Below are 26,864 nucleotides of genomic sequence, written 5' to 3'. Positions count from 1 at the left end.
TGGTTGGTGGGGGGGGTCAGAGGGAGAGAATCTTTAAGCAGATTCCCCACTCAGCGCAGAGCCCAACTCAGGGCTTGATCTCACTACTGCTGAGATCTTAACCTGAGCTGAAACCAAAAGTCGGACTCTTAGCTATCCGAGCCACCCAAGTGCCCCTAGAGTATTGTGGTTCTCGTTACGTATTTAGTGACACTCCTCTATAGACTTATTACTGACACTAAAATGACATACCAGCAATGTGTTTGACTCCCAAGCTTCTGTTCTATCCCAAATGATGGGTCCAGGTCACCATAGCATCTCTTTCTTTCTAGCTGTTGCCAGGGCCAGCCGGAGCCAGTAAGAGTGACGAGGGATGTTTAGCCATGGGGCTTTGAGAAAGTTTTCCTGGCTCCTGAGGAATAAAGGAATAAAGAATCCATTCTTTGTCATGACTTTGTGCTTGGAGGTGGTTTGTGGACCTTGACATAGCCTGTCACGATTGAGGGTCAGCCTGAAGGCCGAGTTGACTTTCTGGGAAGGTCAGAGAAACATGGAGAAACCACTTACGCTGTTCTAGGTCTTTATTTCCCTTAATGCCAGAGAATTTCCTTTATTGCTGAAACCTTTTTGAGAAGACGTTTCTGATACTTGCAATTTAAAAAAGTGTCTTTTCTGCTACACTTGACATTCTTTCCTAAAGGAGTTCACTCTGTTTTCTAGGAACTATTAACACACTGCTTTAATTTTGTTTCAGCAATTCTTGGGGCACTTTTTCATTTATGTTTTAATGCTCCAGCATAGTTGGATGTAGCAATAGACCCTAAAGTTCAACTCCAGTTCCCTAGGGAAGCTGTGATTGGTAAGGGAAGGGGAGATGTTAAATGAAAGAATCTAGCTCTAAATATCTTTTGGCAATGCCTGATTAATATGGCTATTATTAAGTATTATATAATATGTCTTTTTCTTTATTATTAAAGAAAAAGTGTATCTTTAAATCATATTACAGTTCTCAGTTATTCATGAGCGGTATAATGTAGAAACACATGTAGTACATCATTGGCCACAGATTTATGGACTGCTTTAGCTAAATCAGTGCTTGTTGTAGATGTGGTTTAAAATCTGAAAAGGGAAACATATGTTTTAAAAAAAATGGAACTGACATATATTTTTTTTTTGCAGAGCTATTTTGCTTATCCAATACAAGTCAAAAATATGTCAACTGAACTTTCTCCTAAAATATCATTTCTCTTCAAGGTGTAGGATGGGGATCATTTGGGCTAGGGGGAGACAGACACTAATAGGTTGGGCCTGAAGATTAATTTTACTTCCTGGGACTTAAAAAGTTGGGAACAAAAAACAATTTTTATTAATGAAAATTTTAAAACATACAAATTTAAAGAATTAATGTAGTAATCTCCCATATCACCAATTTGTTTACCCAGATGCAATAATTAGCAATGATTTGCTATCATTTTTTTGCTTTCTCTTGGAACGTGCCTACACATACCACACATTTGCCAAATTACGTGAAGTCAATTGCAGGCCTCATGACCCTCTGCCTTTATTGAGAAATGTAAGTAGTTATGAGTGAGATGCAGCTGTCTCTGTGTTGCCTGAGTTTATGAATATCATAATGATTTTGTAGCTAGCTGTAATTTACCAAAAAGACTTTTGTAGTGAAGGTCAGGTAACATAATTCTGTCTCTCAGCCATGATGTAGTTTTTTTATCCATTTATCAACTGTCTTCATCTGGCTGCTGTCACAAAATACCATAATGGGGTAGCTTGCAAACAACAAACATTTATTTTTCAACAAACATTTTAGTTTTGGAAGCTGAGAAGTGTAAGATCAAGGTGCCAGCAGATTCATTGTTCAGTGAGTGACTGCTTCTTAGTTGGCTGTAACCTCACATGGCGGAAGGGGAAGAGGACACTCTGGGGTCTCTCTTATAAAGGCATCAATCTCATGCATTAGATCTTGGCTCTCATGACCTAATCACCTCTCAGAGGCCCCCCCCCATAATTCCATCACTTTGGGAGGTAGGATTTCAAAATATGAATTTTGGGAGGACACAAACATCCAGACCATAGCTGTGTCCATCTGCACTCTGTAATGTCTGTCAGTCCCTCTCAACTGAATAGATGGACGTAGACCCTGCCTGGGTGGAGCTTTGTTCTCTCCGTGAAGGTGGTTTAAGCAATCAGTAGAGAGTGACAAGGGCCCCAGCAGAGAAAATACAGGGCACTGTTATTCAGAGAATTTTTTTTTTTTTTGAAAGAGGAATGCTGTTCAAGGTGTAAAGGATTTGTAAGAGTTAGGCAAGAAAACCAGGATAGAGGTGAGGATAGATGCTGGGGGAGAGTGTGTATGTCAAGGGCAGAGCAACCGTGTGCCAAGGTCTGGAGGTGAGAGAAATAGGACTCTTTCTAAAAATGTCTGAAATATGACTAGTAATATGAAGAGAGAAAGGCTGGCTAAGTGTTAAAGAAAAGTGTGGAGCAGAGTGGGACGTCAGGTAGGGCCAGGGCCGTGGAGGGGCTTGTAAGTTACTTTAAAGAGTCTAGACTTTATTCTGAGGGAGCTGGAGCTCTTAGAGGTTTTAACCAGTACATGTTCAGTTTTATGCTTGGGAAGATCACTTTATTTATTTATTTATAATTTATTTATAAAAGATTGTTTATTAATTTGAGAGAGAGAGAGAGAGTGTGTGAGCTAGAGCACAAGTAATGGGGAGTGGCAGAGGGAGAGGGAGAAGCAGATTCTCTGCTGAGCAGGGAGCCCAACACAGGACTTAATCCCAGGATCCCGGGATCACGACCCAAGCTGAAGGCAGACACGTAATTGACGGAGCCTCCCAGGCACCCCAGGAAAGTCGCTTTAAATGGAGAGTAGATGAGAGGAGCGAGGACAGCGGCCAGCACTGTGTGGGCGTGATGATGACGAGGAGGAGGGAGAGGTGAATGGCTTTCCCACAAGGCTGGAAGGCTGGACAGTACCACATCTAATAGCTTTTTTCAATGAATAAAAGTTATCAAACATGCAGAGAATTTGAAAGAATGGTATCTCTAGCACTTTGATTTAACCATTGCCAATTTCTTGGCATGTTTGCTTTATCTGTCTCCCTCTTGCTCTAGGTGTAAATTGACTCAGTTCCTTTAGTAAATCTCCACTATTGTCAGTCAGAAAGATGTGTTTAAATCCTGACTTCTGGCTTGGCCACTCAGAATTGGGCCTAGTTTCATAATCTTTTTGCATGTGAGTTTTTTATCTGCAGCCAGAATCCTATCTTTTGGGATTGATTCTGAGAGCTTAATGGAGTGGTAGGTGATAGATACCAACTTGCTGAAATTAGTGATTTGTGTAACTAAGGAGACCAAAGAGTTAGAGCTGGACTTCAGGCTTGGCTGGATCCAGGGGCTCAGCATTAATTCTTTTCCTATCTTTTGGCTTCATTAGACAGGCTCTTATTTATTTATTTTTTAAGTAAGCTCTGCACCCAACACAGGGCTTAAATTCATGACCCTGCGGTCAGGAGTTACATACTTGATCTACTGAGCCAGTCAGGTGCCCCCTACACAGGCTCTTAAATTATGGTAGCAAGAGGGTCTTGGGGTTACCTCTTGACCTCTAATTAAACCAGTGGAAGTGGCCATTCCGTGTCTGCATCTATCTCTTCTCCACTGCCTCAGGCCCTAGGTTTAGTTGGACCGGGTTCATATAATCCTGCCAAGTTACTAAGACTACAGTGTTTAAAAAACCTGGTTGGAGATTGATCCAGGGCCATACCTGGAAGAGTGGTGTTGGGGATTCTGGAGCACTGTCTGTACCAGATGGTCTATGAGAGAAGTAGGTGTGCTTCTCTACAGTGCAAGGGAGAAGACAGCAAAAAAAAAAACCTAAAAAAAAACACAAAAAAACAAAAAAAACCCCAAACCCCAAAACCTAAAAAAAATGTTTGGCACAGCAATTAAACATAAAATAATTGATAGCAGTCATAGTTTGAGTTATCATTGTTAAATTCTGGAACCTTTCTTATATGCTTTCCTTCCTCACCTCCACCTACTCTAAAGGTTTTGAATTTTCTCCCCCCCCCCCAATAGGAATGCATTTTATTTATTTATTTTTTAAGGTTTTGAATTTTTCAATGAATGACAGTCTTCCCCTTTCTCCTCTGGCCCTCAAAACAGAGCGGGAGGGTAGAGTCTCCTGAGGTATGTGCCCTAGATGTGCATGCTTGGCCTGGCGCTGGGGACTTTCGTGTTAGTGGGCCAGTGTCTTCATCTGGGTTTTCCCAGGAGCAGGTCCTGAGATGGAATTTTGGGTTCAGGTGGTTCATTTGAGTGGTGGTCCGAGAAATCTCACAGATCAGGGAGTGGGACAATGAGAGGGCCGGTGTGTGGTGCCTTCCTGGGGGAGCACACTTCATCCTTATCCCCCTAGAGGCTGGGCTGCTCTTGCTCCCCTCTCTCGTGGGGTGGCGGTTCTTCCCAGCATCCCTTATGCCCTTCAGTTCTGACTTCCCTGGAGTGGCTCTTAGGAGTCAGCCAGCTGAGAGAAAGGCTGCGGGACAGAATGGCGGGTCGGGGGGCATCCATCCTAGGCTTGCTGTCTGCCACCGGAGCCATTTGGGCCCCCGGCAGGTTTTGGGAATAAGGGATGCTGAGGCCATGGCATTTGTAGCAGGGAACTTATTCTCTGCCTGGTTTTCTTTTTCTCTTCCAAGTTGCTACACCAAAGACATCTCTTTCTTTACTCCTTAGTTAAGAGGAGAACTTAAAAGCTGATTAGAAATTCAGAGAGAAGGGTAGGATTGGTGAGTTTACCTGAATATCTCTTGAAACTTTTGTTACTGTCCAGTTCCATTTTATGAAGCTACCTGGCCTTTTTAGATATTTTCGCTTACTTTATTGAAAAAAAATATCTTAGAGGCTGTGGTACCAAAACAAAAAACAAAAAACCCAAACCAAAAAAAAACCCAAAACAAAACAAAAACCCAAACCCAAAAAGTTAGGTCAGTTGCCAGCATTGACAAAGCTGTTTTCTTGTGGAATAGCAAATCTGAGTTCTGATCAATGAAATACTTAGTAATGGTAATCAGAGCATAGATTTTATGCTTAATGGTTATTTTTTTTTTAAGATTTTATTTATTAGAGAGAGAGTACACAAGCAGCGGGAGTGGCAGAGGAAGAGGGAGAAGGAGACATACTGCTGAGCAAGGAGCCCGATGCGGGGCTCGATCCCAGGATCCTGGGATCCCGACCTGAGCCGAAGGGTGATTCTTAACTGACTGAGTCATCCAGGTGCCCCAGTTATTTATTTATTTTTTCTTAAGAGTTATAACATACTGGGGGTTCAGTATTATTTAGACAAGTAGGGCTCTGATTTGGGGAGGAGAGTGGAATGGCGGTTCTGCCCCCCCCCCAAAGAATACTTGGTGTGTGACTCTGGGAGTAAGACTCCAGAAAGGGGGAACAGGATTTGCTGTCGAGCATGATGCTTCTGGGGTTCACAGACTGCACTTACTTCCAGAGAAGTGTTATTGAGGTGTTCTGACCAGTGTCTATCACCATGTATTAAACAGCGTGGCCAGTGTGGGAAAAGCCAGTGTCAGTGACACAACAAGAATGCTGGGGTGCCTGGGTGGCTCAGTTGGGTAAGTGTCTGCCACTGGCTTAGGTCGTGATCCCAAGGTCCTGGGATGGGCTCCTACATCAGGCTCCCTCCTCAGTTGGGAGCCTGCTTCTCCCTCTGCCACTCCTGCAGCTTGTGCTATCTCTCACTCTGTCAAATAAATAAATAAAATCTTTAAAAAAAGGATGCCAGACTTAACAGTAAATAAACGAGCGCTGCCACGAAGGGCAGATGGCCAGTCTCATCAGGATGTTTTTGTAAAATTTTCAGGAAACCTGTTCAGAAACTAAAGCCAGTGTTGTCATTAGTATATATCAATACTTTGAATGAACCATTAGAAAAAAAAATAGCATGTTATGAAGCAGGCCATACATCAGGTAGTTTCCATTAGCTGATGTGATGGTAAAATTGAATGTGCTTCCTTTCACTGGATGGAAGAAAATAATATCGGTCGGTGCACACTACAGTAAGACTTGCTTGGGTGCTTCTCTTCAGCACAGGTAGACAAGAAAAGTCAGACACTTTCTGAGTTGGTGTGGTTTGAAAAAGGTATACGCTGGATTTTTCTCTAGTTTATAGACTGTTTGGGCTCAGGCTAACATCCCATGATGGGGCAATCATTATAGAAGATCCCAGAGACATGTCACATCAGTGTCATGCTAACAGGTGGCACCGGTGGCTCAAGACACACTTCTAGGAAGGCCTTTTATTTATTTATTTATTTTAAAGATTTTATTTATTTATCAGAGAGAGAGAGGGGGAGAGAGCGAGCACAGGCAGGCAGAATGGCAGGCAGAGGCAGAGGGAGAAGCAGGCTCCCTGCTGAGCAAGGAGCCCGATGCGGGACTCGATCCCAGGACGCTGGGATCATGACCCGAGCCGAAGGCAGCTGCTTAACCAACTGAGCCACCCAGGCGTCCCATATTTATTTATTTATTTATAAAAATTTTTAAAAAGATTTTATCTATTTATTTGACGGAGATCACAAGTAGGCAGAGAGGCAGGCAGAGAGAGAGGAAAGCAGGCTCTCTGCTCTGGGGCTCTTTCCCAGGACCCTGGGATCATGACCTGAGCCAAAGGCAGAGACTTTAACCTACTGAGCCACTAGGTGCCTCTAGGAAGACTTTTAAGTCTCCAGTAAGTAAGGGACTAGAGGACCTGGTGAGGTGGTTTGTAGTGGGCGTTGCTCTGCGGTTCTGGATGGTTTCACCAACTCTGTGTGCAGCCCTATGCCATGTGTATTTATAAGGAGATGTCACACACGTCCTTATAACACCAAGGTGTTGCCACTGTTAGGTAAATAAGGGAGAAGGGGAGGACAAGAGAAATTGCAAAGGGTTTCTGTGCATAGTCTGATGACAGGTGCCTGAGAGGTGACTGGAAGCCACTCCTGGCTTCAGCAGGCAAGGTTCTGAGTGAGTCCCCCTCAAGGGTGTGACAAAGCTCAAGAGTGGGCCAGCCACTGTTCTGCTTCTGAGTGCTCCTGTAGTTGACTGTCTGCTATCTTTGAGACCTGTGTGAACTTTTGTGTGGGGCCACTTGGGTCCCAAGCTGGGCCCAGGCTTCCACCAGAGAGCAGCAGCCTTAGCAAGAGGCCCAGATCCTCACTGGTGGAGGGCTACAGCTGTGGGGCTCACCACTGGCCCCTGGTGGCGGTGTGCTGACATGGTAGGGCTGTGCACAAGAGAGGGAGTAGATTGAGACCACCCTCAGATGCCCTAGCCTTAGGGGCTGCTGGAACTTTGCTTTGAGCTACATGTTGTGAATGATCACATTTTTATTTTATAGGAATCCTAACCATAGAAGCCCAGGGAGGGAAAAGATGAAAAATACGAAAAATGAAATGACATGAATTTTAAGAGTGTATATTTTAGAAGATGGTTTTTAAAAATTCATTTTAATTGTGTTCACAAATATAATCTCTGATTTGTTTTGATAAAACTCAAGTATAACATACTAAGAATAAAACTGTAGAAAGAATATATAGGCTCGTGGCTTGGCCATAACTTTGAATTCAAACGAAATAGGGACATATATATCCTTTTTTGTATGTGCCTTTATTACATTGACCAAAACAAATGGCTTTGGAATCAGATTTCTTGAATTTGAATTCTGGCTGTGCCACTTGCTATAGAGGTTAACCTTTTTGGTGTTGATTTCCTCCCAGTATTGTTGTTTTCTGTGTGGCAGGTATCTGTAGTTTGCCTAAATATTTGTTATAGTGCTTATAAGTGATAACTTTTATTCTGTTTTTAACAGGGACCTCCGAAATAATCTCATTAGTAGTATAGATCCAGGTGCCTTTTGGGGACTTTCATCGCTAAAAAGATTGTAAGTATTTGAATTGCTTGCCTACAAATTTGAACTGTTCTTTTATTTTTCTTTATTTCTTTTTTTCTTTTTGAAAGTTTTATTTATTTTACAGGGAGGTAGAGTATGCATGAGAGAGAGAGCGTGTGTGCATGGAAGCCTGAGCAGGAGAGGAGCAGAGGGGGAGGGACAAGCAGACTCTGCCCTGAGCGCAGGACTTGAGATCATGACCCAAGTTGAAATCAAGAGTTTCAGGACCTGAGCCACAATCAAAAAACTGACCGAGGAAGCACCTAGGCATCCCTGGACTGTTCCTTTTATAAGGAGCTGTTACCCTCTTTCAAATTTTAACATTAAAAGAAATGGATTTTAAACAATTTTTAGTTTATTGACTAGGTCCATGATAGAAAAAGGAATATTTAATATAGGTAGTGTAGAAAGTGGCTAATTTGTGCAATAATTTGATTTGTTTGATGATAGATGGTTGAATCCTTCTTACGCTAAGGAAATGATTACTGTATTGGCTTTGAAGTGATGATCATATGTCATGCATAGTGGTATGAATGCGTGCAAACTCTATCTGTTGTATATGCGTATCATTTGAGGCCCCTTTCTATTAATGGTTTAAAGTCTTGCTTTTTGCATGTATACTTTATCTGTGTGTTATTATTTCAAAACCTACAAGCAATTTTTATTATTTCTGAAGCTAAACAACTCTTCACTCCTTTTTATGTGGTTTCCAGAGCTGCCTATGAACATTCTCCTATTGGTGAGGTTGTCCTACACTCGAGCCCTGTGGACTGTCCCACCATCCCTTATTCCTTCGAAAGACATTTCTTACTATTAAGTGCTGGCTGCTTACCATGGCCTGACTTGTTGGGAAGAGCCTACAGACTCTTCGGGGCAACTCTAGTTAATGGAAATAGCCCTACCACACGCACATGGGAGCTGTCACAGATAAAGCCATCCTCAAAACGTGCCAAGGAAGGGAGAGGGTCACCTGGGGGGGGGAAGGGCCTGCCACAGGAGTAGACCTTCCAATCTGATCTTGCTCCCAAGGGATGAGTGCTGCATATCGAAACATAACAAGATGGGCATTCTAAGCAGAGTGGATGTTGTTGTGGAGCCAGAGCACAAGTATAAAGTGGAATGCAGTCTGGTCACAGAGAGATTAGGCTCTTTTTGGCCTGAAATGACCTGCCAGGTTAAGGAACTTTGGGTGTCTTTAGACAGTGTGGGGCTAGCGGGACTTTTCAAATATGGAGTTGATATCAGAATTGTGTTTCAGAATGTTTCTGATGGCAGGAAGGAGAAATCATGTAAGTGCACACAATTGGGGCAGAGGATGTTGGGGATGAGACGATGCTTTCATTCTTCTTAACAATCAGCCCTTCCTCTGTCCCTGTCTCTCTCTCTCTCCATTTTTTTTTTGTTGTTGTTGTTCTATCATGCCCCTTTGTTTGTTTATTATTGTTTTTAAAGATTTTGTTTATTTGACAGACAGAGATAATAAGTAGGCAGAGATGCAGACTGAGAGAAAGAGGGGGAAGCAGGCTCCCCGCTGAGCAGAGAGTCTGACACGTGGCTGGACCCCAGGACTCTGGGATCATGACCCAAGCTGAAGGCAGAGGCTTTAACCACTGAGCCACCTAGGCACCCCTATTTATTTTCTTAAAGAATTTATTTTTAAATAATCTCTATGCCCAACATGGGGCTCAAACTCACAACTCTGGGGTCAAGAATCACCTGCTCTACAGACTGAGCTGGCCAGTTATCTCTCTCATGCTCTCTTACTATTTAATGTTTATAAAGTATTGAGGGTGCCTGGTTTTGTTTTTTGTTTGTTTGTTTGTTTCCTGTTGTCTTTGTTTCCCGTGTTGTTTGTATAATAAAATAAGCTACGTTTGCTCTGAGTTGAATCATGCCAAGACAGTTAAATGCTGACAAGGACTTTCCCTCCTAATACTTTTAACATCTTGTATCTATGATTCTGTCCTTCTAGACTCATTCCTTTTTACAGTCAGGTCTGGTTGTTAGAGTTGGCTATGCTATTTTTGCTTATTTAAAAAATACTATTTATGCAAATTAATTTTTTTTTCATCTAAAATGTATTCTCTGAAGCTCTCCTCTCAATGCCCTGTCTTTGGTCAGTCCTAGTGTTCAGAATTCTAGAAGATGAGACGTCGCAGGGGTTAAAGGATTCTCCCTTCACTGTGTAACATTGTTTGAAATTTCAGTCAGACTCTGTAGGAGGGGACATTACGAACATGGTTTTTCTTGAGGCCACAGGGTGGCGGTTCATTGTTTTCATCAGACATTGTTGTGCTCCGGACGCCCTGGGTTGTCTCAGGAGGTCTCGCCCTGGATCTGTTTTCTTCCCTGTACACTCTACTCTCCACTGTTTTCCAGTTAAGGCTTTTTAATGAGGGAACTCAGAAAAACAGGCCCGTCCGGAGCAGGACAGTGGAGTTAATGCAGACTGCAGTTCTGGGTAGGGAACAGAAGTGCTGGAGGCGAGCCGCCATTCCGCTCTACTTGGTATAGAGCCCAGCAACAGTAGTAATTGGGTCCAGCGGTGAGATCCGGTGGTGAGATGGAGCAGCACCCGTTCTGTTGAATAAAAATGAAGTCTACTGTGGGGGTCCAGTGGTGCGCTCGGTTCCAGAGATCTGGGGGTAACTCTGGGGCACCTCAAGGGGTTGGCAGCCGGGTGGGATCCTGTGTAGCACCCAGGAGCCTGGATGTGGACGTGGACTCTACGTACCGGGAGAGGGAGCCCTGGCTAGAGTGCAGCTGCTGAGAGCCGCTAGGACTCACTGGGCCTGACACAGCCGAGGGTGTAGAACATGGCCATGGTCAGGCTGCCACACCAGCCCCGGGGGAGGAGGGGCAGCTGTGTAGTGAGCTTGTTGATGACCTTGAGTCCCTTTCTTTGAGCTCCTCCCCAGAGGCACACAGGCACCGTGTTTGGATGGGTCAGTTTGAATCAGGGTGGGAAGAGGAGGCCTCCAGCAGGAAGCCAGAGTGTGGGTCTTCCACCCACCTTATCAGAAACTGGGGCTGAGGGGCGCCTGGATGGCTCAGTCGTTAAGGGTCTGCCTTCAGCTCAGGTCATGGTCTCAGGGTCCTGGGATGGAATGCCACATTGTGCTCCCTGCTCAGCGGGAAGCCTGCTTTTCCGTCTGCTGCTCCCCTTGCTTGTGCTCGCTTGCTTGCACACTCCCTCTCTTTCTCTTGCTGTCTCTCTGTCAAATAAATAAAATCTTAAAAAAAAAAAAAAAAAAGAAAGAAAAGAAACTGGGGCTGAGGCCAAACTGTCTTTGTTTTTTTGGCCCTCCTGGCAATTCTGATGCTAATGTTTGGGAACTTCTAGAATATCTTTTCCTCTAGCTTCCCCCTGACTCCCCGTGAGAGGGATGTGATGTCATATTGCCAGACAAAGACAGACAACTTATTCTCTCCCTTTGTGATTGGCCCCCCCTTTATTTCCAGCTTTTTGGGAGGGAAGCTCTTTAGGAGCATAACATGCTAATAATAATAATATCTTCATGTTGAGATACAGGTTGAAGGGAACTTGACTGCTAATACAAAGCTGTTTCATCAGGATGTTTTAAGGATATGCAGAAGATCTTTGGTTCTCTACCCAGTTCTCCATCCTTCAGTAAATAATTTCTCAAGTACTTCCATCCGAAATAAATAAATTTCTTGTTCAGTAGCATTTAATTACTGGTATCGTCCCTAGCACTGCCTGAGCGTCCTTTCCCTGCATTACATGTTAAGTAGTCTCTTGTGTTCTTGCCTAGGAAGGTAATTGCCATTTATAATATTCTTCCCACTGGAAAATACATTCTTAATTTTAAACAGCCCACGTGTAATGGGACTTAGGGTATATGGCTTGCAAGCTGAGAGAGTCCTATATGTACACTCAATGAGATACAAAGATATTCTGTGGTATTCATGTTTGCTGGTTGCTTGTGGATATAGGCACTCTTTCTTATGAGGCTCTAAATCATTCATTCCAATTGTGACTCTCACTCGACAGCACACATAAAGCTTTTTTGTAAGTGTAGCAGGCCTTTGCCTTTATTTTATAGATAATTTGAATCAGGAAGATTAAGTGGCTTTCTGAAGGATAATCTACCAAAAGTAGGTAAAACCTAGACCTATTCACTTTCTCTTTTGCTTTATCAACAAATTCAGGCAGATTCTCAATCTAAATAAAACCCATTATCAATACCTAAATACCATTTTAAATAGGTATAGCTATAATGAAATTGTTTCCCAAAGAATCAGTGGTAATTACACCAGTTAAAGCTCAGAAGTGAAACAAGATAATGAATTGAGCCCAGAAATGCTTGTTTAAGCAGCAATTCACAAAATGATGCCTAATTTTCTTAAACAGTAAAACCCAGAAATAAAAGGAAAATCAGCTGGAATTAAAAAAAAGTCCCATCGGATTACATACCTCACTTTAATATTCTGAGGAGCAGGAGCCTGGAGTCACGGCACGCGCGGGTAACGTTTCGTATTGCTTAAGTTTTTTTTTAATCAAAAGTTGCTATAAGATAGGAAAGGCAGAGCTGTGAAATTTAGGGAAATTCAGGATTACCTGAGCTAGGTTTCAGAATACCTTGGAGAGAAACTTAGTGCGTAGGTATTCTATTCAGATGTTCTGTCATTATCATTTCTGGTTTCTCGTCCAGCTAATACAGTTTCTGCTGTTATCAAGTTATACAATTTAGAACCCAACAATTTTAGTTCAGAAATGGGTGATACATGCTTCTCTAAAGAGTAACTCAAAGCATGACTCAAAGAACAGGTACTTTTCCACTACAAAGAATAATATGGACATTGAAGAAAAAGGTGATAAAAATATTTTTGAAAGTTTTGTTTAGAATCTTGCTTTAATTCTTTTATCAAAATCCAAGGGATGAGTAATTCCTGAGGAGGAACTGATAAAAACCGTATTTAGAAAGTAACATAAGAATATGAGTGGGGTGGGGCACCCTGGTGGCTCAATTGGTTAGTTCCTGACTCTGCTCAGGTCATGATCTCAGGGTTCTAGCAGTGAGCCCTGTGTGGGGGAGGGAAGTTTGCTTCTCCCTCTGCCCTTCCCGTTCCTCGTGTTTACTCTCTCTCTCTCTCTCTCTCTGTGTCTCAAATAAAGAAATAAATAAAATCTTTTTAAAAAAAGTTAAGAGTGAGGCGCCCACATGACTCAGTCGGTTAAGTGTCTGACTCTTGATTTCGGCTCAGGTCATGATCTCAGGGTCATGGAATTGAACCTCTCCTCGGGCTCCATGCTTAATGGGAAGTCTGCTGGGGATTCTCTTTCTCCCTCTGCCCCTTCTCCCCTCTCTCTCTCCCTCTCTTTCTCTCTGTCTTTAAAATAAAGAAATCTTTAAAAAAAAAAAAAGAAAGAAAGAAAGAAAAAGTTTAGCATGATGGGAAAAAATTATTAGGCTGTTACCTAGAAAAGGTAATCTGGCCTGGAGACTAAACCATAGATCTGTGAGGTAAAAGCAAACTCAGTTTTCTCATTACAGTTAAAACGGACTATTTCAGGGATGACATCAGAAAGCATTAAGTTTCAGGAATTCTTAAGAAATAAAAGTTCCAGCATTTTGGTAATTTGCCCCTTTTTCTTTTGTCTGTCTGATGTTCACTGCGACTGGGCTCTGTCCCTAACTCCCCAGCATAATGAACGGTGTAGGTCATCTAAGGCATTCTTTCACAGACAGTAAGATCGATTGAGTCTCATTTTTACCACTCCAGTTTTATCGTGAGTCATTTTACAGGAATAAATGCTTGAAATATAGAGGGCACTGTAATTAGTGCTTAGTCTGTACACGGCAGAAGTCGGTGAGAGCAAGGACTATTTTGTTCTCTCAGTGTTCCCCTTAAGTCACTGAAGTAGGTAAACTTCTCAAGGATGCTGAAAACAAAGATCTTGCATGATACCTGGGTGCTGTTCTTGAATATTGAACATAGGAAACCGTCATCCAAGAGAACTAATTGAAGACACTTTTTTCCCTTTTCTCTTTAGGGATCTGACAAACAATCGAATAGGATGTCTGAATGCAGATATATTTCGAGGACTCACCAATCTGGTTAGGCTGTAAGTACGTCTTTTCCATTAAAATATAAGAAAACATGTGAACTGGTACCCAGACATTTATAGACACCTGTGATATGTCTGATAGTAAAGTAGCAGCTGTCAGGATTATGGAAGGAGATATAATGTCATCAGAACATAATATTGTGTTTTATGCGCACGCAGGCACGCGCACACACGCAGAGAGCCAGTCGGGGTATGTGCCTTAGAGAACATGTTCATGTTGGGAGAGATTGGTCAGAAGCTTTCCTGGTCTGAATCAGTTTCCTGGACGGGGCAAAACCTAAGCTGATGGTGCAGAGATTGCAAAGATTGGATTAGTTAGAAAGGAAAAGAAGCGGAGCCAATGATGCGTAAAGGTGGAAGTGAGAGCAAAGCCGGTGTCAAGGGGAAAGCCGTCAGCATGAAGAGTAAAATCACCATTTGAGTCAGGCCTCTGACTTTGCGATTTGGGGTGAACCCACTTTTCTGAGCTTTTCTTTTTCTTTTTTTTCATCTGTGAGGTTCTCAGTACCTCAAAGTTTTTATGAAGATTAATTAGAGTTTGAATGATCTGTATCCCTCTCTTATAATTTACATATAATATAAATGCAGAAGAACTTTGTATAAGCCATCAAATACATTTTTATTTTATTTTTAAAACGAGGAAGCTCTGTTTGGGAGTGACTAGAAATAAGGCTGATTATCTTTAATAGAACTTCGTATGGGAGCATATGAAAGGCAGACAGAGGCTTAGAACTGATTTAACAATAGGAAGCCACTGAAGGACATTTATGTTGGGAAAGTGGCATAAAATCCTGTTTTATAGACTAGTTGTCTGCGAGTAGGGTGCAGGATGAAATTTGGGATTTAGGGTCGAAGGTCTAGTTACAAGGATTGTCTGTGCCTGGTTCTTTCTGTGGCTTTTCAGAATGTTTCTGCAACTTCATTCATGTTAACTTTGAAAAAGCTCTTAGGGCCATCAATAGTGAGATTATTTCATCTTTGCAGTAAGGGAGGCTTCAGTGGACGTGGATGTGGGGGATTGATTAATTCTGTGTATGGATCTGTGCCTTTGTTGATGGAGGATTTCTGGGGAGAACTGTCTCAGAGGGGAAGATGTAACTTGCAGAGGTCCCTACCCTCTCCCTCCACAGTGCAAATAACTGCCAAACCAAAGATGGGGAACCAGAAATGAACTTCTGTGAAGTTTCTGTCCTTTACTTAGGACCTTAATTCTCAGAAAGGTTGTTAGGAGCTTAACAGATCAAAAGCTTTCTTTTTCCCCCTTTTTTCATGAATTTTGATCAGTTTAAATTTTTATTTTTTTGAGAATTATACCTTTAATACTTTTCTATCAGAAATAACTGGTGAGTGGGGATGCCCTGGTGGCTTAGCTGGTTAATCATCTGCCTTCAACTTAGGTCACAATCCTGGGGTCCCGGGATTGAGGACACCCAACACCCACCCCCCAGGGGAGGGGGCTGGCTCCCTGCTCAGCGGGGATCCTGCTTCTCCTCTCCTTGCCCCACCCCCTGCTTCATTCTCTCTTGAATGAATAAATAATGTTAAAAAAAATAAATAATCAGTGAGTGATGTTTGTAAGAACTTCCTTTATACAACTGAGCAATTACTGAGATCATTAAGTAATAAAACCACATACAGATTTGAAGGAAAAGTTAAACCTCCCTTCCATCACTTCAGATATATTGTGAGCTGGCCTGTACTAATTATCTGGTGGATCATTTTAAGAATTTTCTGTTGCCCCCACATACAGGCATACATACAGAGCTTTAAGTGTGTGCTATACTCAGCAATTTATTGAAAAAAATTATTAGCATGTCATTAATCTCTTTTCAAGAGGGTGACATGTTGATACAGTTCATGTTTGTTAATAATTACGGAATATTCCAAGTACAGAACTGATTATAATTTAGTCAATTATTCTTCTGTTGCAGAAGATTCCATTTGATTGCGTTTTCCCTCCTTTAACAAATTGGCCCTGGTAAACATCTCTTGTATATACATAGGTGATGCGTCATCATACATATTTAACCTACAGGCATTCAAATATATCTGTTTAGCAAAAAGTCAAGTAAATAAAGAAAAATTAAGATATTAAGAAACCTCAGCGTAGAAGGTGGGCATGGGGATGGATGGAGATAGTTCACTGGCTACTCCATTCAGGGAGCTCATAGGACATGGGAGTAATGACTTTTCTGTGCTGGTTGTCATTCTCCGTACCTTTTTGCTTCTTTTGTGTAAGTATCTCAGAGCTGGGGTTTGGCTCTAGTGTTTTAAAACGTGTGTAAGTTTTTATGGTTCCCAAACCAAATCCAGTTACTCTGGTGTTCAGCCAGCCTTGCTCCGACACTGGAGGGAAAATTGGTTTGTGTTGGGATTTACGGAGAGGATGGCATGTCTCACTTCAGTGTGATTCCTTCTTCTGTGATTTTTAAGAGGAAATAGCTAATAATATCTAATGATTAGAATGAAATTACCTAATAATTAGAATCTAATGATCCCTGTAAAATGCCATTTTTTTTTTATACTTAAGTCCCATATGTGTATGATAGAGTTTTATTTTCAACTTACCATTACGGAGTCTTCAAACTTATAAAAAACAAAACAAAACAAAAAAACCAAACATTAGAGACAATCGTGTAAGGAATCTCCATGCACCCTTTCCTCAGTCTTAACACTTGGCAGCTTCACAGCCAGCCTTGTTTTAGTTCCATCTGCCATCTCTTTGTCTTCCAGATCTGAGTAATCACATAATTCCACATAGAATAGCTTCATAAAAATACTGTTGTTTGCTTTAATTGCATCTAGGTTCCTTTTTAAAAATACAGCAGTGATTTACACTTCCACCAGCAATACCCTTTTCAGAGGCTACATTCACTATCCCCTCTTATACGCCAGAAAAAAGAAGGGCATCTCTTTCCTTGTTCTTTTCTTTGACCCTTTTTTTGTTTGTTTATTTGCTTAAGTTCCCAGGTAGTTCTTCTGTGAAGATCAGAATCCTTTTATCCAGACATTTTCTATCAAAAATTTGTATGCTACATTTAAAAGCCAATCCAGGGATGTTTCTACTGAATTTCATTGTGTATTAATTTGTGAAGGATTGGCATTTGTGTAATATTAAGTCTTGCCATCCAGGAATATACTGCTGCAGGATCCATCTGTTAACTGTCACTTTCTCCCACATGGGAGGGATTCAGCCCAGACTCCAGAGGAGAGGCGGGCCTCCTCCCAGGTCTCAGGACATCTTCCTTGAGAATTCTGGGTTTAAGTTCTATCTATTCTTGATACTACAACAGGTTCTGAACAGAGCTTGTGGTAGTTAGACCATCCTGCCATCTTCCCAGAGCCCTCAGCTCTGTTTTACTATTAGAAGCTTCCTGAAGATAGAGTCTACATCCCGAATAGTCAGCCACCTCTATTGAGCACCTACTGTGTACCCCAGCTTATTACTATCTGCCTGGCAAATAAGACCCACAAGGCCTTCTGCTCTTGGAGCTTAGGGTCAAGTGTGGAATCGTTACGGGTATAACAAACCACCTCAAATTTTAGCATAGGGTGTTCTGGGTTTAATTCATATAAAACTACGCAAAGGTTGATAATATTTATTAAAGTTATCTGATACAAGGGGAAACAAGATAGGTTAAGTAATTTGCCTAAGGACAACACTGAATTACGTGTTTTAAACCCTGGACTCATTGCACTCTGTTGACATATTTTATTCAGTGTCTGGGAGTTGGTGCCCCTGATTATTCAGGTTATCCCTGTCCTTTTCTTGTTTTTACATTTCTGTTTTCTTAAGTGAAGCTGAGTTAACACATGAAGAGTAATTCACTTATAACGAGAGCGTGACTAAAGTTCTGGCTCAGTAAGGTAGCTTTTGGGTTCACCTAGTATTTGGTAGAAAGTCATTATCTGATAGTAATAATTTTGTTATTTTATATAGATTAAGAACAAATTTCTTCACCCTTGGATAACGCATTTACTAGTTTCCTTTTTATAAGATTTAAAACAACTTTCATAAATTCTTTATAACATTACTCAGTGATTATAGGATATGCTAGCAAATTGTGTAAAATGATAAATAATTGTTAGTATTTTTTAAATGAAATTACTATTATTATTATTTTTTTTTCCTAGAAACCTTTCAGGGAATTTGTTTTCTTCATTATCTCAAGGAACTTTTGATTATCTTGGCTCACTCCGGTCTTTGTAAGTAAGAAATTTTTTTCTGTTTTGATAAATATATCTTGGTTTTTAAAAATTAAAAACAGTTATTAAATGGTTTCAGAGGCTTCATGGGGAAAATTTGGTGATTTTGCAAAAGTTAGATCACTTGAGAGTGTGCATTCTCATTGAAAAACCTACTATAAACCTGAATAATGTGTTTCAGACTGGAACAACCATTTTCTCCTGAGAATACTATATCTCTCTATATTTAGAATAAATAAATTGACAATTAATTCTCTTTCATTTTATTTTAAAGTTAGGAAATATTTTTTGACTAGTGGATGAATCCTCAAAATATAAAATATCATCCCTCCCTGTGAAGAATCTGTAATTAAGAATATTTTATGTTTTGGGGATTTACCTTTATCCTGTAACCCTTTCCCCAAACTGAATTCACAAGTTGTTACTGACATTGCTAGGAATGTCTTGCTTTATGAAATCAATGCAAAATCATATGGACTCAGTTCTCTGTAGCTTTAGAATTGGTGGGTTTTTACAAAAAAAAAAAAAAAAAAAAGAATTGGTGGGTTTTTTCCCCTCTTCCTATAACAGTTTTGTTAACTGAGATTGTATGGGCGTGCCTTTGACAGTAATGGTATTTCCAGCTGAACTATAATATATTTCAAACTATAAGTTATACTAATTTCTATTGGAAATACAGTTAAGTATAATGCTTTTTAAATTTTTATTGTGTATAATTTATGGGATTGACTGTTTTTCCAAGGAAGAATGTCTTCTTCCCTAGCAGTTGCTGTTTGGTGTTTCTTGACTCCTTTCCCACTATCCCTTCTCCCCCCCCCTCCCCTTCTCTGCTGTTTTTCTTGAATTTTCTAGACCTATCAGTTAGCAGTTTTCCTTGAGATGTAGCTAATACTTAGGCATTCATCTGGCTCCTTGACATCATGGTGGACCCATGTACATGCTTCTGGAGCCATGTTGGATTAAACTCTGTCTGGTCTTTTTATTGCCATTATTTTTTAGTGAAAACATCTCTTTTGAGCATATTTAGTGGGCTCAGGTCTGCCACTTCTGTGAAGTTGAGAAAATAAAAAAGATGACAAAGAATAATCTGGCTTTTGAGACCCTGGACAGCAGGAATGGAAGAAGGATTTTCCTCCCAAATGGGGGGAAAATGGCCAGTTTTTTCTTTTCTTTTCTTTTCTTTTTTTTTTTTAAGATTTTATTTATTTATTCGACAGAGAGAGATCACAAGTACACAGAGAGACAGGCTGAGAGAGAGAAGGAAGCAGGCTCCCGTCAAGCAGAGAGCCTGATGTGGGGCTTGATCCTGGGACCTGAGCCAAAGGCAGAGGCTTTAACCGACTGAGCCACCCAGGCGCTCTGGCCAGTTTTTTTCTTTTACCCACTAGTGCTGGAAACCGACCAGAAGGTGGTGCTTAGGAGTTAGAAATTAGTCCAATTCTAATTTCCACCTTCCTTTTTTTTTTTTTCGCAGAACTAATAAGATAGAGTCTGTGCTGGTGTGCTGTGTTAAGAGCACATGTTATGTTTGCTCTTTGAACTTCGATTTATTTGTATAGAACAGGTTACATTCTGTATTGGTTGTTATTTGTTTTGTTCCACTATTATATAATGTCCTGCAGGTTGACAGGGGACAGTATCTGTATTTATTGTTATTAGCTGGACTTAGCATATCGTGCAACACATAAGTAGTGCTTTATAAAACCAAATATTCAATAAATTATGGTGCTTTTATCCCAGTTGTATATATTATCCTTTGTTTCTTATACCCAGGTGCCAACTTATAAAATTTCTTGCCTCATATAAAAATAATTCTGCATTTTCTTTCATATCAACTATGAGGTATTCTTTTACTTTTAGTGTTTTAACTTTATACCCCTTAAGTTGGTAAGTATCTTGGTATCACTTGGTGCAAGTGGAGAAGTGTCCAAGAGAGTCTCCACTCTTGATAAACTTAGACTCTGGTCAGACAAAATATAACCATGATAAATGGTCAAATATTCCTTTATGTTACCCAAATTAATAGTTTGTAGGCATTTAAGGCAAAAGCATGGCCATGATGCTAGAACAATTGGAGACGTGTTCAAGGTCCAGTGTTAGTGCCACCATGCTTACTGATGAATGGATAGAAATTGGATAGGCATAAAAGATGGGAGATTTGGTATTCCAGACCCTGGGACTAAGGAGCTTGTTGCCCAGAAGAGGGATGATAGCTAGATTTGTGTTTGCATACCAGCTTTGATTTCAACCATTTAGTCCCTGAATTACCAGGGAGATGTGCTGGGGTCAGCCATCCTGCCTGTCTTCTCACCGGAAAGGAAAACAGAACCAGTTGGTGTTGTGTGCCTAAGGCCACTGAGGGTGAGCACTGGTGTGCTTGTCACCCAAAGCAGAAGCCAATATAAAGCAAACATGCTGTGTAATTTTATTCACCACACTCACTAATTTGTATTTTGTATGCTACAGAGAATTTCAGACTGAGTATCTTTTGTGTGATTGCAACATATTGTGGATGCATCGCTGGGTGAAGGAGAGAAACATCACCGTGCGGGACACGCGGTGTGTCTATCCAAAGTCCCTTCAGGCCCAGCCGGTCACGGGGGTGAAGCAGGAGTTGCTGACATGCGGTAAGGGAGAAGGGCAGGCAGAGGAAGGGTTTGCCGTAGTTTACTTGTCACTCTGTTTTTCTTGACAGTCTGAAAGTTCTCTTTATACCGTGCTGGAATTGATTACAACCATTAATCTTCACGGATCTGATCATACATATTTAGTTTATGCGAACAGTTAAGTCAGCTGGATAAAAAATTGTTTTTTGGATTGGTGTTTAAGGTTCTTGGGTTCTGAACAGCTTTCTTTATGAAAAACAATTCCAGGGAATAGTATAGATCTTCAGATTTTTCCATTAGTTGGCAAACCAGGGGTTTGTTGGTAGTTAAAAAAAAGAATCTGAAGATGCAATCATTATTTGTTGGTAGGAGTGTGAAATAATAAATAATAGAGCCTTTTTGATACAGAATTTGGCAGTATGTGTCAGGGTTCTTAAAAATTTGATAGAGTTTGATCCAGGAATTCTACATGAGGGCTTAATTACTAGGAAATGATCAGCTTTGTATGTCAGTATTTAAATACAAGCCTATCTTTGAGTCTGAAAAATAGGGGATTGGTTGAATGTCTTGTGACACATTCATTTATAATATGCAGCTATTGAAAATCATGATTTTGAGTATTATCTGAAGGCTTGAGAGACATAAAATAACATTTATAAAAAGAAAAAGAAGAAAAAAAACATAAACCAAAAGCCATCCTTAAAATGATCAAAGGAGATTCCAGTTTAGTCTTTGTAGCTGGAAATAAGCAGTTGTGTACCAACATTTCTTCTTTATTATCATTACTGTTGTAGTTTCACAAGCAAAGTATGCTATTGGATGAAAATTAAGATTTGTGAAAAGAAACAGCATATACATGTATCAGATCATCATGATGTTCTCTTAAAATATCTTATAATTTTGAATGGGGGAGGAGAGAATAAAGCAGTTAAATGCATCTCTTAAAATTTTATTTGTCAGTTATACCTCAGTAAAGCTGGAAGAGAAGGGAAACTAAAAGAAGTAAACTAAAGCCCATCCTGCATTGCATTCTTATCTCTCAAAGGTAGCTGTTGTCAGAGATAACTTAGTATATTTTCTTCATCTTTTTCTTGTACTTTGAACAAAATGTCATTATACTCTAATGATATTTTGTAACTTTTTTAAACCTGAGATCATGTAAACCATTTCCTCTTCATATAAAATAGATGCATACTAATCCATGATATAGAGGTTGTTATCAGGTCTCTTTAGGTTGTTAATATTTTCTCTATAAATAATTGTAAGGTTTAATTTCCTTGCATGCATGTTTGTATATGTATTGTTTTTCTTTAGAATAGACTGTTGGAAAAGTAGTGGACAGTGGGCTAAATATTCTAAAGGCCTTTAATGAGCCCATGGTGTTTGTGTGTATTTTTGCATACATATTTAGAATTCCTCACTTTTATTTGTATGACTGGAAGGAAGTATACCAACTTTTTAACGGTGATGGTAATATATGGGATCTTAAAAGATTTTTCTTTACCTTTCTTTAAATGTTCTAAATTTTTTCATTAAGAATGTATTACTTATATAAGCAGAAACCAGTGGTTTAATCAAGGGTAATACTCTCCCGAAATGTATTCTAAAATTATATATATTTATTAGTATTTACTTATCACTAGTTTCATTCTCGAGGTTTAAGTATCACTTTATGGTTTTTTCTTTTTCTTTTTTTTTTTTTTTAAGTAATTGCTTAGCTACCACCAAAAGGAACAACTTTAAATGTCAGGACTGATTATAAAATGGTTTCATTTCAATTTTACTAATTTTGTTTTCATCTAGGACCCATTTATCTCAGTAGGAGCCTTGTTGGTGCTAACATTAAAATGCTCGTTACTGAGGAAAACCTGTTTCTCCCATTTAAAATAATTTTAATTAGAATTTCTATAATTTTCTAAAAAATTTTATTTATTAGAGAGGGAGAGAGTTGTGTGCATGCATACATGAATGAGGGGAGGGGCAGAGGAAGAGGGAAAAGCAGACTCCCCACTGAGCAGGCAGCCTGACGCGGGGCTCCTTCCCAGGACCTGGAGATCATGACCTGAGCCTAAGGTAGATGCCTAACTGACTGAGCCACCCAGATTGCCCCTCTGTAACTTTTAATTCTGGAGTGTGAATATAGTATTGTGTTTGTTTACTAAGTTTTAGTTTTCTTGTCTGTAGATCCACCCCTCGAATTACCATCTTTCTACATGACTCCATCTCATCGCCAAGTGGTGTTTGAAGGAGACAGCCTTCCCTTCCAGTGTATGGCTTCATATATTGATCAGGACATGCAAGTGTTGTGGTATCAGGATGGACGGATAGTTGAAACTGATGAATCGCAAGGTATCTTTGTTGAAAAGAACATGATTCACAACTGCTCGTTGATCGCAAGGTAAACTTTTTTAGATGAGGAATTGTCTCTGTGGATTTTATTTATTTCAAAATTGTCACGTTTAGTTAGAACTTAAATTGATATTTTACCTTCTTGCGTTTAAAAATGCAAACCTTTGGGTTTCCTTTTCCTGATTATTACTCATCTCCAGAAATTAAGTAGCTACCTTTTCCATCCAATTGTGACCAAAAAACATAGGATTAAAAGAAAACACTGTTAAACTTTTTGTTTAAAGTTTTAGGTGGGAAAAGGTAAACTCTTAATGCCAAACATAATTTCTAACCATTTATTGCTGCTAAACTCTGATTTTCACTTTTAGTAATCACCTAATTTTCACTCTGTTGATTAAGGCTACATCTTACGAGATTTCCTTTCTCTGTTCCACTAGTATAAAAGAATATAGCACCTGTCCTATTAATCCCATGCCTGGAATGATCATTAATCATTAATTCAAATGCTTATTGATTCATTAATTCAGATTCAAAATCATTAGTTCAAATGAACTTTATAAAGTGTAAAAAATAGAGTGAAGATATATGTATTATCATCACTGTATTTTGTTTTGGTAAAATCTTTATCTGTAGGCATTGAATTTCCTTTTTCTTCTCCCTCCCCAACCTCTCTCTGTTTCTGCATGTCTCTGTCTCTCTTTCTTTTTTTCCTTTCTACCAAGTTCTTGAAGACAGAACTCAACTTGAATATTTAATAATAGATTTGTAGTTTCCACACTCCGCCAGGGCGTCTTAGGGTAATAAGAATCACTTCAGATTCATAGAAGTTCCATTTAAAAAAATCTATATCTATCTATCTATCTAGAAAATAAAGACCCTCTGAGTTGAGAATCATGCCTGTGAGTTTTGGGGGTAGAATGTTCTATTTTATAATTTCTGTTTCCCTCCTGAGATTTCCTGTCTTGTTTACTAGAAGCATATTTTCCTTTGTGTCTTCGAACATATTTATGGTAGATGCTTTTCAATCCTTGCCTGCTGTTTCCAACATCTGGGTCATCTTGGGAACATCATCCCTGACTACTTTGCTTATGAATATATTTTATATTTTACTATTTAAAAAAAAATACTGTTTATGTGTCTAGTAATGTTGGATTCTATCCTGGACAGTATGAATGATTCACTATAGAGAAGCTGGCAAAGTATAGGCTATGGGCCACATGTGGCCTATGGGCCTATGGGCGAAGAATATTTTTTACATTTATAAATGGTTACATTTCACATGGTTATATAAGTAGCTATGTAATATCTTCGATGTTGCTTCTTGGCCAGAAAAGCCCAAAGTAATTACTATCCTGCCTTTAAATAAAACCACTTCTTGCAAATTCCTGACTGGATTCTCTTCTATTTGCTTGAAGTCAGTTTGTTTTTGTTTCCTCAAGCAGTTAGTTTGGCTAATCTCAAACTCCTAGTTTTGTCTTTTCTGTGATGGCAGCAGCTGAAATCTGCTTGGACCCTGCTCTGTCTGTGGGAACCAGGGGCCAGTTAGAGATATGTGTCAATTTCATATGCAGAAGTTTGGGCTTCCAGCCACGTTCCTTTCTTCCTCTGTGCTCTGATTTTTCAGCGAGTAAGGCTGTGAATTTCTGTTTGAGTTCGACCTGTCCTTGGACAAAAGCCATTGAAAACCATTTCCTGCTCTTACTCCCCAGTGCTGATGCCTTCTTCCCAGGGTCAACTTCTCTCTGGTTTCTGCTTGTTTTGGATCACTGGCCATGTGTTTGGATAGTTGTCATTTTGTAGTTTTTCTAGAGCTTATAAGTAATAGTGTACTGCACAGTGGGTAGTTTAGTAGAAGCAGGTCTGCTATAACCAGAATCAGGGTTCCTTTATTAGGGAATAAGATTGTTAGAAACAGTTTATTAGGTCCCAGTGAGAAGACTTTTGTTACCTTACTTGTATTGTGGTGATAAGTTCATAGGCGTATATATATGTTAAACTCATTAAGATGTGAGCTTTAAGCAATTTATTATATGAATAGGTAATAATTGACACATGCTATAACAATAAAGCTTTAAAAATATACACAACCCTGGAAGCACCTGGGTGGCTCAGTTGGTTAAGTTCTCCAACTTTTGATTTCAGCTCAGTCATAATCTCAGAGTCGTGAGATCAAGTGCCACATCAGACTCCATGCTGGGCATGGAGCCTGCTTAAGACTCTGTCTTCCCTCTCCCTCTGTCCCTTGCCCTCCCCAACTCCCACTCCTGATCATGCTGATGCTCTCTCTAATTTAAAACTCTTAAATTAAATTAAAACTTTTGCAACTGTGAAGTAACTAGGTTAACTTTATAAATTTATTTTTGCAAGTCATACTTTAAATTCTGTATAGCAGTACAGAAAATTAATTCTAAGGTTAGCATCCTTGCCTAATAGATTTTTTGGGAGGGACACTTGACTCCTGTGAAAATCTTCCATATGAAGACTGTAGTCCTTTACCCAGAATTTGCCTCCATATTAATAACAGAGTTGCAGAAAAAGGACATACAGTTATTGAATTGGTTAACCTGAGATAGCTGTTGATTCTTCATTGGTTTCTTTATGTTATCCATCCTTCATTAGTAAGAATCAGAGTTTGTAGTTTTCCTCAAAGATGAAATTGAAGCCGCCTCTTCCTCCTTAAATTTCTAAATATGCTGCCTTGTAGGTTCCTGGAAATTCTATTCTGGTCCTTAGTTTTCAGACATTGAAGGTATTGCTAAAGGTCATCTTTAAAAACATGTTGGCAGGCGCACCTGGGTGGCTCAGTGGGTTAAAGCCTCTGCCTTTGGCTCAGGTCATGATCCCAGGGTCCTGGGATCGAGTCCCGCATCGGGCTCTCTGCTCAGCAGGGAGCCTGCTTCCTCCTCTCTCTCTGCCTGCCTCTCTGTCTACCTATGATCTCTGTCAAATAAATAAATAAAAATCTTAAAAAAAAAAAAAAACATGTTGGCAAAATATGTGAGGACCTTAGCTCCCTGTGGGTGTGCTGAAGTGCCCTGGGACGTCACAGTGAGTTCACCTAGAGAGCTGCTATGGGGTATTTTAAGCTTTGGAAGAAGCATGGTAATGCTTGATGCTTGTGGGACCACATGGCTACCAGCCCTAGGCAGTGATGATGTCCTTTGATCATGTGCCTTCCTTTTGTTGGTGCCATCCTTGAGGGTGCCGATTTCTTGGTGATTACTATGGTGCAACGCATATACTGTGAGAAAGTTATCGTGGAACATGAAATAAGGGTCTCGCTGTCTGTTCTGTATTTGACATTAGATTAATTTTGGTGTGCTCAAAAGACAAATACAGCCCATCAGGAAGTTGGGTTATTTAGGAATGAAATACTTATCTCAAATTGATGTGCCTTATTTTTTCAAATGACTATGACGTTATTAGGACATAGGTACACAGTTCTGGGATGTAATTAATAATTAGACCATTGGAGGTATTTCTTTGGGTTTGGGGCTCTGTCGAACAGTTTTCTGGTCAGTGAAGGTGCTATGAACCAAGAACTTTTGGGATCCTCTGGATTAGAGAATGATTGCTTATTTTGGAATTTCATTGTTTAAATTTAATGTGAAATACTTTTTTATGTCACTTTATCTCGAATATATTTATTATAGCATATTCG

At 40.0% G+C, this 26,864-nt stretch overlaps 1 protein-coding gene across 3 annotated transcripts in view; it reads left to right on the top strand.

Annotated features, from left to right (window-relative positions):
- ADGRA3 (adhesion G protein-coupled receptor A3) overlaps nucleotides 1-26,864 on the top strand; it is a 124,729-nt gene that overhangs the window by 41,701 nt on the left and 56,164 nt on the right. For 2 of the 3 annotated variants that reach the window (XM_013061530.2, XM_013061529.2), the window contains 5 exons: nucleotides 7,871-7,942; nucleotides 13,968-14,039; nucleotides 18,177-18,248; nucleotides 20,715-20,875; nucleotides 23,039-23,252. In XM_013061530.2, the coding sequence (XP_012916984.2) occupies nucleotides 7,871-7,942; nucleotides 13,968-14,039; nucleotides 18,177-18,248; nucleotides 20,715-20,875; nucleotides 23,039-23,252 (591 nt within the window). Of the gene's footprint in view, nucleotides 1-7,870; nucleotides 7,943-12,322; nucleotides 12,437-13,967; nucleotides 14,040-18,176; nucleotides 18,249-20,714; nucleotides 20,876-23,038; nucleotides 23,253-26,864 lie in introns of those variants that run through there. The other variant, XM_045076080.1, reaches the window with a different exon arrangement.

Source organism: Mustela putorius, unplaced genomic scaffold (genome assembly GCF_011764305.1).
Source record: "Mustela putorius furo isolate JIRA1106 unplaced genomic scaffold, ASM1176430v1.1 tig00000083_pilon_pilon_pilon, whole genome shotgun sequence".
NCBI classification, from domain to species: domain Eukaryota; kingdom Metazoa; phylum Chordata; class Mammalia; order Carnivora; family Mustelidae; genus Mustela; species Mustela putorius.
The sequence above is the reverse complement of the archived record's forward strand: the minus strand, read 5'-3'. Positions and strand labels throughout refer to the sequence as shown.